The sequence below is a fragment of the Penicillium nucicola genome (genome assembly GCF_028828085.1).
Source record: "Penicillium nucicola strain IBT 29836 chromosome Unknown utg000001l, whole genome shotgun sequence".
Lineage (NCBI taxonomy): Eukaryota > Fungi > Ascomycota > Eurotiomycetes > Eurotiales > Aspergillaceae > Penicillium > Penicillium nucicola.
This window is the reverse complement of record NW_026643125.1, coordinates 2,487,756-2,504,767: the sequence shown is the minus strand read 5'-3', so window position 1 is coordinate 2,504,767 and position 17,012 is coordinate 2,487,756. Positions and strand designations below refer to the sequence as shown.

Sequence of the window (17,012 nt, the reverse complement as noted above, 5' to 3'; positions counted from 1 at the left end):
GGACTGATGCGGGATCTGGGGTCTATAGCAAGGATTTCATGACGCTCTTCGCTTGATAATGCCAAAGTAAACATGTGTAATCTTCAGTTCTTTTAGGTCCATGGATATGAGTGAAATCTAGCTAAGGGAGAACTTGACTCAAACACAATTCATCTTACATTCTTGAAACGGTCGGAATGACATTCGAACTGAGCCGAGGAATATCCTACCTAGAACGTGCCCCTATTCTGCCCCTTGATCCCGCCCGAAGTTTCCGACCTCGGTGACCCATTACAGAAACCCGGGCGTATAAGTTAGGGGAGAATAGGAAACCAAAGAGGTCAAGGCGGTATCAGGTGCATCTCAACAAGGACCATCTACACCAATCTGATAAGAGAACTTTATACCGAGGGTTTACACGGACAGGCGGCACGAAAGATGGCGACTTGCCGACGTCACTGCCTTCAGGGATGGTATTACCCCCGTACCGCCCCGTCACTCCGGATCCCTGGGACAAATGCGGATACAATTACAGCGGACATAATTTGAGTAATATAAATATAAGTTGGCGATTGATATAAACTTAGATACTAAATTAACTAAATACAAGACATGAGATATGTATTAATTACAACCACAATTCAATATATTGTACCATGACGTACAGGACACGCTGGAGCTCCGTTTTTCGCAAACCGAAGCTGATCTGCCGGCAGCCCGAAGTGTACCGTTGGGGGAAAATTACGTGGTGAGTTCCCTTCCACGGCGTCCCGAGTGGGACTGTGACCGTACCGGCTGTAATACGGCCAGATGGAAAATACCGAGAAAATTGCAGGGCCCGCAAAAGAGCTTCTCCCAGTCTTTCCCTTCTTCCTTCTTTTTCTCCCCCAGGCTTTGTGTCCATATCTCCTCCCCCATTGTTTTTTTCATTTTATCTTGAAATGGCTTCTTCTCTCAGAATCGGCACTGCCGCTCTTCGGTCTTCCATTGCGAAGCCCGTGCAGACTGCTGCCTTCAATGGCGTGCGCTGCTACTCTTCCGCTAAGGCCAAGGTTCGTTGTCTATCGATGGAAGCTTCGGATCATCGCTGATGTGCTGTCATCTAGTCCCTGAAGGAGACCTTCGCCGACAAGCTCCCCGCCGAGATCGAGAAGGTCAAGAAGCTCCGCAAGTATGTGACCCGCTATCCCTATTCGAACCCACAAAGCTAATAAATGCATCAGGGAGCACGGTAACACTGTCATTGGTGAGGTTACCCTCGACCAGGCCTACGGTGGTGCCCGTGGTATCAAGTCTCTCGTCTGGGAGGTAAGCTCGACAACCTTTAGCTCCCATTGGGAATGACGCAGCTAACCCGAGTTTTTTTTGGCTTATAGGGTTCCGTTCTCGACTCTGAGGAGGGTATCCGTTTCCGTGGCTACACCGTAGGTGATATTCGATCTCATATTTGATCTTGCACATGCTTACCCGTTATCGCTAGATCCCCGAGTGCCAGAAGCTCCTGCCCAAGGCTCCCGGTGGTGAGGAGCCCCTGCCCGAGGGTCTCTTCTGGCTTCTGTTGACCGGCGAGATCCCCTCCGAGCAGCAGGTTCGCGACCTGTCTGCCGAGTGGGCCGCTCGTTCCGATGTCCCCAAGTTCGTCGAGGAGCTCATCGACCGCTGCCCCAACGACCTCCACCCCATGGCCCAGTTCTCTCTGGCCGTCACTGCTCTTGAGCACGAGTCTGCCTTCGCCAAGGCCTACGCCAAGGGTGTCAACAAGAAGGAGTACTGGACCTACACCTTCGAGGACTCCATGGACCTCATCGCCAAGCTCCCCACCATTGCCTCCCGCATCTACCGCAACGTCTTCAAGGACGGCAAGGTCGCCCCCGTCCAGAAGGACAAGGATTACTCCTTCAACTTGGCTAACCAGCTCGGATTCGGTGGCAACAAGGACTTTGTTGAGTTGATGCGTCTCTACCTGACCATTCACTCCGACCACGAGGGTGGTAACGTCTCTGCCCACACCACTCACCTGGTCGGCTCCGCCTTGAGCTCCCCCATGCTCTCCCTCTCCGCCGGTCTCCAGGGTCTGGCCGGTCCCCTCCACGGTCTCGCTAACCAGGAGGTCCTTAACTGGATCACCAAGATGAAGCAGACCGTTGGCAACGACATCTCTGACGAGTCCATCAAGGATTACCTCTGGACCACCCTGAACAACGGCCAGGTCGTCCCCGGTTACGGTCACGCCGTTCTCCGCAAGACTGACCCCCGTTACGTCTCCCAGCGCGAGTTTGCTCTCCGCAAGCTCCCCGATGACCCTCTGTTCAAGCTGGTCAGCCAGGTCTACAAGATCGCCCCCGGTGTCCTCACTGAGCACGGCAAGACCAAGAACCCCTACCCCAACGTCGATGCCCACTCTGGTGTCCTCCTCCAGTACTACGGTCTGACTGAGGCTAACTACTACACCGTCCTGTTCGGTGTTTCCCGTGCCATCGGTGTCCTTCCCCAGTTGATCATCGACCGTGCTCTCGGTATGCCCATTGAGCGCCCCAAATCTTTCAGCACTGAGGCCTACGCCAAGCTGGTCGGTGCCAAGCTCTAAGCGTGTCATGATTTGTTCTTCTTATAATCTGGGGGCTAAGGACCCGATAGACATTTGTATTATTTCCTTTGTGTGACCGAGATAGTCTTGGGTTATTTTATGTATGATAGGGACTTGATCGGTTCGAGCGGGCCTTGTAACAGAGCTTCCATGTCAAAACTCATGAACAATTTGTAGTATGTATGAGTAAATTGATTTCCATAGCCGATCTACATATCCATGCAGATGTTTATTTTTATTCCTATCTTATTTTTGTGTCCATCGGGATTGTAGATACAGCGTATATATCAAACGGTCTGACGGCTCCTGTGTTGAATCTAGCACTGCGGGACTGTTGGGACGGGACAGCCCTCAACCATCGGGGGCAGTCCCCACCCATGCGTTGCTTGTGATGCTTGCGTTGCTAGGGAAGAATATCACATTTGGATAATTTCCCTATACTGCCGATAGTAGGATATCAAATTTTTAATTGCAAGATCATTAAATAGACATCATGGATTTTATTACCGACAAACGGACAGTTCGAAATTGCCAAGGATAGGGATTGCTCCGGTGCTGGTATGTGAGGTACCGAGTACCCACTAGCATGAGTGGGACTATTGAAGATCCGATGTACCTGGTACCAGCTGTCCCCAGCTTACTGACCCAAGCTTGTTGATTCCCCTATAAGACATTTGGCTTTTTCTCTCCTCTTTCCTCCTACACACTCCTCCTCGGACTTTTTCTCAGCCTATTCTCTTCTCTTTTCCCACACGAAGCCCCCTACATCCCTTGGTCAGGGCCCCTTTCAGCGCATCCTCATCATAGAATGTCTACCGCAACTCCTTCCGCGGCTTCGGCCCCTAAGCTCGAGAAGAAGCCCGTCAAGTTCAGCAACCTGTTGCTGGGCGCAGGTTTGAACTTGTTTGAGGTCACATCTTTGGGACAGGTACGTCATATTTGATACTCTAACAAGGAATCAAGGTAGCTGACCATCCCTCCCCATAGCCGCTGGAGGTGATCAAGACAACCATGGCCGCGAACCGGGGCGACAGCTTCGCAGGCGCTATGGGTCGGATTTGGGGCCGTGGCGGCATCCTCGGTTGTAAGTGATATACCCGACGTTCCAATTTCCTCCGACGTGCGCTCTTAGCGCCCTGGGTGGGACCTTTGCATGTGTAACATGGAGCTGACGTGGGATGTGTTTAGACTATCAAGGACTCATTCCTTGGGCCTGGATTGAGGCATCCACCAAGGGTGCGGTTCTCCTGTTCGTCGCCGCCGAGGCTGAGTACCAGGCCCGCGCCCTCGGTGCCAACACCTTCGTCTCCGGTATCAGCGGTGGTATGGCTGGTGGTGTCGCTCAGGCTTACGCTACCATGGGCTTCTGTACCTGCATGAAGACGGTCGAAATCACCAAGCACAAGATGGCCGCCACTGGCGCCAAGCCCCCCGGCACCTTTGCGACCTTCATGGATATCTACCGCAAGGAGGGCATTCGCGGTATCAACCGTGGTGTTAACGCTGTTGCTATCCGTCAGACCACCAACTGGGGTTCCCGCTTCGGTCTCTCCCGTCTGGCTGAGTCGGCTATCCGCAAGGTCTCCAACAAGGAGGACGGCACTAAGCTGTCGGCCGCTGAGAAGATCTTGGCGTCCAGTCTCGGTGGTGGTCTCTCCGCTTGGAACCAGCCCATTGAGGTTATCCGTGTCGAGATGCAGAGCAAAACCCCCGACCCCAACCGCCCTAAGAACCTGACCGTCGGCAAGACCTTCCGCTACATCTACGATAACAACGGTATCCGTGGTCTCTACCGTGGTGTTGCTCCCCGTATCGGTCTCGGCATCTGGCAGACTGTCTGCATGGTGGCTCTTGGTGATATGTAAGTTTTTTTTTTTACTCCATACCCTCTCTATATTCCTCCCTCCTCCCGTGGTCATCGACCCGCCCTCTTTTTTCCATGTGAGACCTCGGGCTAATCATTCCGTTTCACCGAACAGGGCTAAGGAAGCAGTCGAGAAACTGACTGGCGACACTGTCACCGCTAAGCACTAGAGAAGGTTTGAGATACCCTTCTGCCGTGCAGTGGTCTTTGGAATGAAGAAGTCTTTAGTTTAGATGCAACCTCTTACTATTTTATAATTTGTCTGGACATTCGACAGACCCGATACCCACTGAATACATTTGCGGCTTTTTTTCACGATACATCCCATGAAGTCAGACAGATTTTGTACTTGGTATTCTCTAGTTTTACACACTGTTGTCTAGTCAATCTTTAACTAAGTCCCCAATCCCACCATCAAACCTCGGAGACTCAATTCCGAATCAAGAAACAAACAACCACCCCCACACTACCCCGATGACAACTAAAGATCAGTTCCCGAACATAACCTCCGACGGCTAATGTCCCCGCCTTGTCAATGAAAATATCCACCCCCGGACAAGAGACCACAATATCCGATGTCGGTGCGTAAATCGGCTCTTTCAGTCGTCTACCCGAGGACTGCAATTCAATGGACGACCGGAGACAGTAATTATAGATCAGATCCTGTATTGCAGAGTATTCTATCCGAATATTCAGAACCAATTAGTACAGTAGTTATGAGGCACAATTACACAGCCGTACCTTTTCAACGGGCGCTTATTTCCATCTATCCGCTGATTTGACCTCGGCTTATAGCCCTGGGGGTTAAGTATGAGGCTTATTTATAGTCTACAAATAGAATGTGCGTTACACAGTATACATTCCTGTCCATTGGTCCGACAACTGTAGTATTTGCTAGTCTAGAACAAGGCTGAACTCCGAATTTCGGCCTAATGGCTACTGCTTTGCACATGCCAAACATGTGGGGAGTAAACAGAGTAAGATCTAGATCTTGGGTAGGGTTTGGTTATGTAGTCAAAGAGGGCCACACTTTCCATCGAATAGGCAAGATGGCCGAGTTGGTCTAAGGCGTCAGGTTAAGGTCCACCTTAACTCCTACTGTTTCAGCAGTTTCCTGATCTACGTTTGTAGGCGTGGGTTCGAATCCCACTCTTGTCATTTCTTTTTTTATTTTTTGTTTTTTGTTTTTTTATATTTCTACATGCATTCATTCATTCTGTTTCCCCCCTTCTAGCTAACTAGACATATCTCACAATTTTTCATGTCTGGGATATTGAATGGTCCTTCCAACCTCGCCCGTCGAAATATAGATCAGGGAGTACTCGTTTTTACACATGGTTACTTGAACTGAAGTCTGTATTGCTCTGTTCTAGACCATCATAGTCTACTAGCCACACTCTCGCTGTCTAGTCTGAGGTCGACACTGTCCCACACCCCTCATTGCGGGTTGCATTGGTACCGGTCCAATAGAAGTAATCAACTGTACCGCGATAGGTCCGGCAGTAGGGACAACTTGTCTTGTTCCCGTAGCTTTCATAGCAGCTAATGGAATATTGAGATTAGCTTCTTGTTTTCGCTTCCAAGCTGTTTCATATAAGACTAATGTGTCTCTCCAGGCATGAAAGTCTGGTCTTGCAAGAAGAATGAATTGGATTAGACGGAAAAGATATAACCTACTTTCCACATAACCAGTGCACATTGCCCTGGTCAAAGAGATAGCTATCGATCGTGTCACCAGGTACACCCGAACAGTAAATGTACATGTCCCATTGGGCAGCATCTATCAAAATTTGTCCTTAGCTGAGGTTCATTGCGGGGGGCTGCTGTCCACGGACTACTTTGCAGTCATGGGATCATGGTTCGTGTTGATGAGAGACTTACATTGACATATATAACAGCCAGGTGCCATCTTGGTTTCTGGTCTGATGTAAATGTCGTTGATTGTGTAGGGGAAATAGTGTGGAGAGTTCTGAAATGTTGAAAGTGGGATACGCCGTGAGATATAGGGATGGAAGTTGGTATATTTACCTGACACTGCCCTATATGTCGCTGACTCTGGCTGGCCCATATTTACCCGGGTGCAGACTTGGGTGGGGTTGTGGCCAAGGTAGCTGAAGATATGCCACATGGTATAGGCAACTATTGATCATTCTGATGGTTTCTGTATTACATACGCCGTGCTCTGTTTTGTTGGTATATACCTCGGATATCCACTTTCAGTGCGTGCCCATATCTATGGGTGGACCTAAACTGGTTTCAATCCTGTTATGTCGCCTCAATCGAGGCATAGCAGCAAGGCAGAGCAGCAAGGCATAGTGGCGAGGCGCTGCAGCTAGGCGTGGTGGATAGGTAGTCGATTAGCGTAGCTCATGTGATTGTTTATCTCACCGTTGTGAGGCTGGTTGAAGGGTAAAATGCCAGCGTATCAGCAGTCGCAGAAGGGACGTCTATAGAGTACATCATTTTCTGCCAGTCTGACATGCGTCAAGGCAGATATCTGATCTGACGTTATCTATTCCACTACGAGTCCAGTTACGCATCAATAGGGGATGGTAGACTGATCTGAGTGGTATTGGATACGATCCAAAATAATCTGATCAAATTCTGTCCTTACATGTTGAAAGGTTGGTGACAGCTTTATAAGAGACTGATTCGAATGGTGTTATGTAGTTTCGTTAGGGGATATATCATTTGAAATGCCATTATGCATGTTCTATATCTCGATAGGACTGAACGAGAGAGAAAAAAAAAAGTATCACGAAGAGCAAGTAGCGTACAGTGTGTAGATAGCTAGTCAGGTACGAGAATCAAAAAAAGAAAATACAAAAAGATATGACAAGAGTGGGATTCGAACCCACGCCTCTTGCGAGACACGGAGATAGTTATGAAACCATCGGGATCAGGTTGACCTGAACCGTGCGCCTTAGACCAACTCGGCCATCTTGCCTGTTCGATGGAAGGTGTAGCCAGTCGTGACTACATAGCCCAAACCCATTATCCAGGACCTTTCATTTTGTTAGCCCTATGTTACCGTTCATGCGATTTCCTCGGTGATTACTGTTTCGTATGTCGATGAGTTGATTGCAGTGAACCCTTTTGGTTTCTATATTTTCTGATCTGCTTAAGTTGGCGCATTCTAGATATATCGCTGGCCAGCAGCATTCGCTAACGTAGTTACTCCTGATACTGGTACTATCACACGATATATATATCCGGATCGCAGTAGATTGCCAGGTCAATTTCAACATTGCACTAAATGCCGTACCAGCTGCAATTCAATACACGTATATAAACACGTCTAACACCCGGTCGCAAAGTATTATCACGTAGATACGTAAGTAGCCCCAGTCCACAAGGACTGTGACATAGATTACTGATCCTGCCTCTAATAAACGGGACCATGATTAAACCCAACCCCCAACCGAGAGAAGACAGAAGAGAGGTCTAAGAATCCCATGTCAGCTTGACATAATTTACAATAAAGTTAGGTCAATAACCAAGGTAATGTAACGTTAGATTACCTAAATAGGGGCTTCCTGCCAATCAATAATAACCATGCGATCCAACAATTATCTCACCACAGCCTAGCTTTCAGATCCGCGGACGAAGAGTTCAGAAGAATCTCGCGTAAGGCGCCTTCATTCCATTGCATTTTTCCGGAACTATTCGTCTGAACCAAGCTGCCCAGGGAAGTGGTCCCTGAATTTGACGACGTTTTCGCGTGCCGGGTGACAATGGCTCATCGACGCCTTGGTCTAGCAGCTGTTTCTGATGTTCTGCCTCGGCAGACGAAAGAAAGGCACAGAGCTCCATCGACGAGATAGGAATATCTTGATCGAGATTGGGGTATTCTCGTGAGATGCTCTCGGGGGCAAAGTCCCTAAGTGAAAGCTGGAGCGCCGGTTATTTAGGTTCATCGACTGGAAGTCCAGACTCCGTTCGAAAAGGCTGCAAATCGTCGGTCAGTGCCAAAATTTCCTAGGACCGCGGCTGAAAAAGAACGTACCATCATATCGATCACAGCCTTTGCTTCGAGTTCCCTCACCCCATTCACGGTTATTTTATGCGGTCGCCAAACAGATACAGTCGCCTTCTTAGACCCTCTATATTCAATATTGAGGGCAACCACAGCATTCACGCTGGCATTAGTGTCGAGGATATAATCATCCGCCAAGTCCGCAGCAGCTCGGACTTTTTGTGAATAGCACACTTCTATAATAACACCGGGATATCTGGCATGTTCGTGTATAAATGAAGCATCTGGGGACCGTTCGGAACAAGTCTGCTCTCCATTGTTTGTATCATTCGGTAGCCGTATTCTAGATGTCGATAAATGTTTGGTTTTTCTCGCCAAATCACCGAAGGCTTCATCACTCTTTGCAACTCTGTCAATTGATTCAAAATTCCAGAGACCACCTCGGCACAGAAGTAACCATGTAGAGGACTTGGCACTCGGATAGTGAGACGGGATCGTCTAGGGTCGTAGTCGAGCCTATAACATGAATTAACAAACATGCATTCAATGTACCTGAATACTGGTAGTACTTACCTTATCTTGTCCTCCACGTAGCCTCGAAGAGACTCGTCACCATCCAATGCACGTAAAACCTCCGTATATTGGACAGGAGTGAGCCGGTGTTGCTACCAAGATTGTAGGCTTCGACCTTTTTGGTGGACTTTGAAACAGTTCAGCACGCTTTGAGCACTGGTCGACAACTTCTTCTCCTCCGAGGCCGGGGGTGTGGGGGAGTATTCGCGAAACTACCAGTTGGTGTGGTTTTCTTCTCCATGGAGTCTGATTCAGGGGACATCATTGGGGTATGGTTTGTTAAGATGCTTGCTCTTCCAGAGCCCAAATAGCGATGTCAAGCAAAAAGGTGGCCCCGTAGTGCCTTTGCTCCTAGCGGAGATCAAAAGAGTTATTCGTCGGTCAGCTGAGATACATAGAAACCATGTCTAAATAGCACATATCAGGGTCCAATAATCCGAAGAAGCCACGTCAAGTCTGCACAATAGCAAACAAAAAGTAGATTTAAGCTTAAATCAACTCCATTGCCCCCTGATGTGCACAGAGAAGAGCCCCATCCGAGAATGCGCTAGTCTACATTTGGATATAGCCCCCAAATGCTAATCTGCAAGACGTGTCACATGATAGCGTTAACTTAGAGACGTTTGTTAACAACCTTGCAATTGCCTATATTTCATTGGTATTTGATGACTACCAGCGGGATATATCGCTGACTCTGTCCGACCGCCAAATCCTCACAATCCACAGACAATGCGATAATACTCCGTGAGCTGAAGGATCAGCTTACAGAACTTCGCCACGCCCCTAAATAACCACAGGCCATCAAAAGCAAACCCTGCTACATCCACATGGGTGCATATTCACCGATACCTCGAAGAAAATAAAGCTTTAAGATCTTGAATCTGTTCAAGATGTCCGTTAGTTCCTCAGTCCGCCCGAGGGGTGGCTCAACCCGGGCTTCAACCTCAAGATCAAAATTGGGCTGCAAAACTTGCAAGTTCGTAAACCCTCCCCTTGACCACACAAAGAAAATAATACTAATTCCACCTCAGAATCAGGAGAGTCAAATGCGGAGAAGAAAAGCCCCATTGTCTACGATGCACCAGTACAGGCCGCAAGTGTGACTATGAAAGTGCAAATTCCCGCTCAACTATATCATTCGTTTTCGAAAACCCACTTTCACTATCACCAAACACAGTGTGGCGAGAGCGTCGTGCCTTCGCCTATTATTTTCAACACACCGCAACTTCCATCGGTGGGGGATTAGATATTGATTTCTGGCGCACAATTGTTCCCCAGGTCTGCCGAAGTGAACCTGCAGTATGGGATGCCATGATATCTATAAGTTCACTCTTTGAAAGTCCTGACCCATATCCGGATCTTGTCCCCCTCCGACGGGATCATCCTCACAAACTGAATCAAAACCAACGAGATGCCTTGAGTTGGTATTCACGCTCAGTATCCGCCGTTCGTCAAGGTCTCGAGCGTGGTGGTGTTGGGGTTTTCACTGGTCTGATCACATGTGTCTTGTTCATCTGCGTCGAGGCCCTCCTAGGAGACATGGACGAATCATTGCATTTGTATAATCAAGGTGTACACCTCATTCATGCACTACGGGATCGAAAAGATTGCGGGGCCATGACAGCAACCGAATCTTCATTATTAGAAGACACGATTGTTCCAATTTTCATTCGACTAGGAGCAGTCACTCTCCACAGCCTAGCGGATCCGATGAGCACCTTGTTACGAGAAACGGAATGTGATTTTACGCAGGAGGTCATATTCGTGTCTCTCAAATCAGCGCGGGAAGCGATTGTCCTTCTTTCCGCAGAGATCCATCGATTCGAACAAGTCTGCGAACAAGAATTGGAGAAATCACATGCTCCTCATATATCCCCAAGATTGATGGTTCGCCAAAGAACCCTCTCAGTCAAACTACAACGCTGGCATGCTGCATTCACAAGATTAACAGCTTCTCCATTCAAAAATGAGCAATTCAGCACATGTGCCCTTCTTCTTGCCTATCATGAAATGCTGTTCGTCATGCTCGGGGTCTGCCACTCACCATCACGAATCACAACCGACGTTTATACACCGAATTTCCAGAATATGATCGAAAATTCCATTATAGCTCTGAATGGATCAGCTCGACCGGATGGAAGCCAGCCTCCTTTTACCTTTGAGATCAGCGTGGGCCTCCCACTATTCTTCACGTGCGTCAGGTGTCGTGACCCTAAACTCCGACGCACGGCTATAGCAATGCTTCGCAAGGCGCATCGGGTACTGGGACTTCACAACCGCGACCAAGGAATCATCTTGATTGAAGCAGTTGTCATGATAGAGGAAAACAATGGCAGAGCAATCGATCAAGCCCAGACCCCAAGCAGCTTCGAAACCGCAATAGCAAATGATACACCCGGCACTCCTATCAACAACAGAGAAATATCCGATGCGACTACCCCGATTACCTCTCTGGTCGCAGGTCCCTATCCCACACCTCCAGATACGGAGAGCAAGGCAGCAGAAGTGCTCGTTCCACAAGAGGCACGCATTAAACCACTCGGTGTATTCCGGCCACGAGATGGTTATCCACATAGCATGAGAAAGGAGGATTTAGAGATGTGCAGCCAAAGATTTGACGACTTGTTCTTCCGATTTTCGTGGAACGAATACAATCAGATCGACGATACATGGAGGACTGTGTATGGATGTCTCCCAGTGGAGCTTTGAGGGCTGCCAACCCTCTTCTCGTATAATATCATCATCTGAGTATATCGTCCATCTATTTTCTCTCTGTCGCTAGACCTGGTTTGTAAGATAGCTTAACAAGGAATCTAGACGACTAGATGATAAACGGAAATATAATGTAAGGGGATTCACATTAACTTATCAATTAATAGCAAGCCTAATATTACTACCGCATGTAAATTCAAAGCATGTAATGGAGCACTTGTGCTCATGGGTGTAAATGATTTGACATTCTTCATCAAACAGGCAAGATGGCCGAGTTGGTCTAAGGCGCACGGTTCAGGTCAACCTGATCCCGATGGTTTCATAACTATCTCCGTGTCTCGCAAGAGGCGTGGGTTCGAATCCCACTCTTGTCATATCTTTTTGTCATTTTCTTTGACCTCCCCACCATATGGATTCTTTTTGTTATAACATCAATCAAGTATTGAAAGTTGAAAGAGTTTGTTTATGTTCTACAGAAGTTCTTTTCTGTTTTATCTCTTTTACTTATCAGACTTTATTTCTACGGGGCATAGAGGATGCATGCACATACAACATAGCCTTGGTATATCAGACATATTTGACCACATCTCCAAACTTAATTGTTTCATTTCAGCCATAATTGACAGACATATTTAATCAAATATCAGATGTCTAAGCATTGTGTATGAGTTAAGATTTACTCTGGGAGGTGGACGCTGGTGATTCATAAGATATACGTAGGTACCAGCCTGATATTCGACATCAAGTATACTTCTATACTATATTCCAACCACAAGCCAGAACGAGACAAACAGTAGTTCATGTCTAGGTAGGTAAAGCAGGCAAAAGATAAGGTACAATTGTATTACAGTCAACTACACCATCAAAGAACAAAAGAGATATCGGCAATGAATCTAGGCACAAGTGGTCACATCAATCCAGAATGAAGGGAACGGGCTTTTCCCTCTCTACGGTATATTGTATACAGGGATTTTAAACAGTCAGACCGAGGTCCTCGGCATAGGGAAGCTGGAAGACATCACCAACGCTGACGAGGGTAGCCTTGCCAGATAGGAAAGTCTTGGCGACCTGCAAATAATTGTTAGCGAGAGTTTGGAAAATGCAAGAAATAGAAAAATAACATACCTCCTTGACCTGCTGCTCAGAGACATTCTCGAGAGCCTGGGCAACTTCGTTGATCTGGTAGGGCTTGTAGCCGTGGACGAGGCCGGAGCCGGTGGCCTCAAGACCGGTCTCGAGGGTCTGAACGGACTCCAGAGCGCGGAACTTGGCAAGGGCAACGGCCTTCTTGATGTCCTCGCTGGCGACCTCACCGGCGGCGGCCTTCTTGAGGGCGTCGACGACGTTCTTGCTGGCGGCGCCAACCTGGTCGGCCTGGCCGGACAGGGTAACGGTGAACAGACCGGCATCGGAGTAGGCGTTGTTCTGGGTGTTGACACGGAGCTGGGAGAAGCCCTTGGTGGCCTGGGACAGGAGAGAGAAGCCAGGGGTCCACTTGATGGTGGACTCACCACCCAGGAGGGCAGCAAGGACGGCAGCCTCGGGCTTGTAGCCGGCGGTACCGAAGGCGCTGGAGCCGGGGAAGGCAATTACGACAGCGTTGCCGGTCTTGGAGGCAATGCGCTGCTCACCACCGAAGTACTTGGTGGCGACGGTGGGCAGAACATTGTACTGGCTGGAAGCGTTGCCAGTGGGGAGGTCCTTGAAGAACTGGCCAACCCACTTGGAGAGCTCAGCGGAGTTGGGGCCGCTGGCGACGAGAGCGACGTTGGACTTGGCGTAGGCATTCTGGGCGAACTCGGCCAGAGCATCGCCGGAGAGGTACTTCTCGTAAGGAGAAGTCTGGGAGGGGGTGATGGGGGCACCCAGACCGCGGTGGAAGGCAACGCCGTGAGCGGCATCAACGGCAACAGTCTCAGGGTTGGAGTGGACGATCTGCTGCTTGTACTTGAGGAGCTTGCTGACAACCTCGTTCAATTCGTGGTCTGATATCATCGAAAGATTCGGGTCAGAAAAAGATGCTCCTATAATTACGCAATCTACCACCAATCATCAAAAGGGACCGACTCACCAGCGAACTTGGTCTGACCGGCAACCTCAGCCAGCAGCTCTGTGAAGTAGGGGAGGTCCTTGGCGAGGAACTTGGTGCGGAGGACGACGTTTTCGCGCGAGTGTGTCGATGAGATTTCACCGCCCAGCAGTTCACTCTCCCGGGTGATCCGCAGTGCGGAACGCTTGAGGGTAGTCTGTCGAGTAAAGGCATGGTTAGTATCATTAAAGGCAGCTGAGATGATCCAATTGATGATATCAGACGGACCTTGAAGGCGAAACGCTCGAGAGCATCGGAGAAGCCAGGGAAGGGCTGGTAACGGGAGCCAGCCTTCGCGACCAGGGCGAGGGTACCGGTAGGGCCCTCAACCTCACGGTTGGCGACCTTCACACCGGAGGCCTCAGTGACTTCGTACTGGAAGGCAGGGTTGGCAGCCGAGGCCATGGACCGACGACCAGCGGCGAGCGCACGCGGCGCATTTCGGCAGAGGGAAGACCCCGACAACATCGTCGCTTGTGCCGAAAAGATATGCAAAGAGAAGAAGAAGAGATATAAACCCGAATTGGGTTTGTAAAGGGGGGCAATTGAGGCGGGGAGGGAGGCGGGATGCGGAGAGAGCAGGAGAGAAGAGGCAGTTTGGAGGTCACGAAAAGCTTCAAGATCCCGGCCTGTTGATTACTCGGGCTCTGATTGGCTGGAGTGACGAGTCGGACGGAACCGGAGTTACTTTTGTTCGGCAGTATATCAAAGTGATCAATGAATATATCTCGAGAATTATTATAGTCTAAAGCATGTCCGGAGAGTCAAGAAGCAGCTGGGGTGGCCTCCAGAGCCCCAGAGTTGTTCTCTCGACTCTCGTTGAAATCCAGTAGCCGGATCACCTGATCTACACGTCACGTGAGCCGCAATCGAGCGATAAGCAAAAAAAGAACGTGGAGAGAGGACCTGCATCTCATTACAACCGGGTTTAGGACCTGCAGATCTCGGAGCTGCTCCATGAAACTTGCGTGGTGACCCTCTCGAGCATTCGAGGCTGGCGCATTTTTTTCAATATATCTTTAGTTCGTCATGACGACTCAGGTATGCGACATATGCGACTGTCCCACCTTATCCGGAGCTATGACTGACTTTGATCGCACAGTGCTCTTCCGAGCTGTGTATGCTCTTGATCGAGGATAACTTTGGAGAACTCTTCGCAGTGAGTGCTTGATACAGACCCTTGGACTGTATGATTCATCGTGCCGGTGGGGTAGAAAATTAATTGGTTTATTCGCAGCGCATCTTCACCGTTCTCCAACGCTATGAACGACTCACGCTCCCTCGGTTAAAGTTCTATTCGCGATTGACTGATCGCCAACTGAACAATGGAATCTCTGCTATGATCCAGCACCACCTCGTGTACCACTTTACCTCCCTCGATGAAAATAACACCTACTATGAAGCCAACCCGCAAGCCGCATACTCCCTTGTGCGCTCGGGAAAAGTTCTCCAACTTGTGGAAAGTCGATTGGGAGAGTATGCTGCCAAGGTATTGGAAGCGATCATGTTCCTCGGTCACACTTCGATCACCCACCTCGAAACCCTCCCCCAACTTCAACCGAAGCAACCCCTCACCAATGGAGTCAACCATGACGCGGAACAGGCAGAGACAAACGGGGACCATGAAGAAGAGGCCGTTGAAACCAATGGCAACCACTCTTCGAGCCAAAAGCCCGCCCGCCTTCACCCCACACTCAAAAGCCTTGCATCCCACGGATACATTCATCGAGTGCGGGAAGCACACTTCCAGAGCCCCAATGATAATTGGCTTGATGCGCAACGGATTGTTTCTGGCCGGCCAGACGTTAAAGCAATGAAAGGCAAGCAACAGCAGGCCGAGATTGAGGAGAAGGCAAAGAACATGGTTAAGGAACGAACGGAAGGAGATCTTTCCCGTGGTCTCATGTTTAATGGCCTCCCTCAAGGTGTGAAAAGGAAGTTTGAAGGTACTTCGGCCTCAAAAGCGGAGAATGGGACCAATGGTGTCAACGGGGACCATGCAGAGGACGAGCAAGACGAGGAAAACGATTGGTCAGAGGATGAAGATGGCATTGACTCCGCCCCAATGGATGTAAGTTTTTGCATTTTTCTCCCGGGTGTACAGCAACTCACATTTTACAGTCCAACCTCATCGTTCGAGTGAATTACGAGAAACTTGACGTGGCTCTTCGGAACGCGCAAATCCTCGAACTTGCTAGACAATATGCACCTCCTACGTCACTTGAAATTTATGATTGTCTCCTTCGGCGCATTGAATACCAAACACCCCGCTGCAGAGACACTTATGAAATTCCTCGCGAAGGCGAGGAAGGAGAACAGTATTCCGCTCCAATTCAGCTTAGTGCCATTGTCGACGATGTTGATCCGAATCTCGACCTTACAGGATGTATTGGGCCCATGAATCCCACATCTACTGCGTCGAATCGACGGAAAAGACCATTAGATGACGAGGCAAATGGTGTTAATGGCGACGACCACGGAGACGAGTCAACAGAGGTGAATCGTGCTTATCAGATTGATCAACACCTGAGTTATCTCTCACAAGCCCCTTTCAATCTCACCACAAAACACAACATTGGTGGACTCGACACCTGGAGAATCGCCTTCCGTGGCATTGCTCGAAAGTTACGCCATCTCGAATTGGAGCGTATGATTGAGTCGCGTTACGGCGATGTCGCACTACGGGTGATCCGCGTTCTCCACGCAAAGGGTCGGTTAGACGAGAAGCGACTCCAGGAGATCAGTCTGCTTCCCTTCAAGGACCTGCGCCAAACCCTTGCCAGCATGCAAAAAGGCGGGTTTGTGGACTTGCAAGAAGTGCCGCGTGACGCGCAGCGCCAGCCCTCCAAGACCATCTATCTGTGGTACTATGACCCAGACCGAGTGTGCAGCAGCATCTTGGAAGACACGTACAAGGCTATGTCACGATGCTTGCAGCGCATCAAGTTTGAGCGCGAACGTGAGAGAGATTTCCTTGAAAAAACGGAGCGAACTGATGTCAAGGGCCACGAGGAGGAGTTCCTGTCAGAAGCTGAACTGGAGCATCTCCGCAATTGGAAGGCCAAAGAAGCCCTCCTCCTGGCGGAAGTATCTCGTTTGGATGACATGGTTGCTGTCTTCCGCGATTATTGATCTGTATTGTCTAGTAGGGAAAGCTGAATCCTGGACGTGGAGTTGCATACATCTTGTACAGGCGCATGAGCGACGATTTTACACAATCTTTTTTTTTGTC

At 49.2% G+C, this 17,012-nt stretch overlaps 5 protein-coding genes across 5 annotated transcripts; 4 read left to right on the top strand and 1 right to left on the bottom strand.

Annotated features, from left to right (window-relative positions):
* Positions 1–920: 920 nt before the first annotated feature.
* Positions 921–2,566, top strand: cit1 (citrate (Si)-synthase CIT1; the record flags this gene model as incomplete). The annotated part of the gene is made up of 5 exons (XM_057123364.1): positions 921–1,031; positions 1,086–1,150; positions 1,203–1,287; positions 1,356–1,403; positions 1,460–2,566. The coding sequence occupies 5 exons, from the start codon at positions 921–923 to the stop codon at positions 2,564–2,566; spliced, it is 1,416 nt and encodes a 471-aa protein (XP_056989097.1).
* An 808-nt stretch (positions 2,567–3,374) lies between these two features.
* Positions 3,375–4,600, top strand: N7511_000938 (putative mitochondrial DNA replication protein (Yhm2); the record flags this gene model as incomplete). Its single annotated transcript, XM_057123363.1, has 4 exons — positions 3,375–3,494; positions 3,554–3,650; positions 3,755–4,427; positions 4,546–4,600. 4 exons carry the CDS (start codon positions 3,375–3,377, stop codon positions 4,598–4,600), a joined length of 945 nt encoding a protein of 314 aa, XP_056989096.1.
* A 5,269-nt stretch (positions 4,601–9,869) lies between these two features.
* On the top strand, positions 9,870–11,688 carry N7511_000937 (uncharacterized protein; the record flags this gene model as incomplete). The annotated part of the gene is made up of 2 exons (XM_057123362.1): positions 9,870–9,955; positions 10,011–11,688. The coding sequence occupies 2 exons, from the start codon at positions 9,870–9,872 to the stop codon at positions 11,686–11,688; spliced, it is 1,764 nt and encodes a 587-aa protein (XP_056989095.1).
* A 975-nt stretch (positions 11,689–12,663) lies between these two features.
* On the bottom strand, positions 12,664–14,248 carry N7511_000936 (ubiquinol--cytochrome-c reductase subunit 2; the record flags this gene model as incomplete). Its single annotated transcript, XM_057123361.1, has 4 exons — positions 12,664–12,759; positions 12,817–13,676; positions 13,763–13,937; positions 14,009–14,248. The coding sequence occupies 4 exons, from the start codon at positions 14,246–14,248 to the stop codon at positions 12,664–12,666; spliced, it is 1,371 nt and encodes a 456-aa protein (XP_056989094.1).
* A 561-nt stretch (positions 14,249–14,809) lies between these two features.
* Positions 14,810–16,912, top strand: N7511_000935 (uncharacterized protein; the record flags this gene model as incomplete). Its single annotated transcript, XM_057123360.1, has 4 exons — positions 14,810–14,821; positions 14,883–14,939; positions 15,018–15,851; positions 15,902–16,912. The coding sequence occupies 4 exons, from the start codon at positions 14,810–14,812 to the stop codon at positions 16,910–16,912; spliced, it is 1,914 nt and encodes a 637-aa protein (XP_056989093.1).
* Between the last annotated feature and the right edge of the window lie 100 nt (positions 16,913–17,012).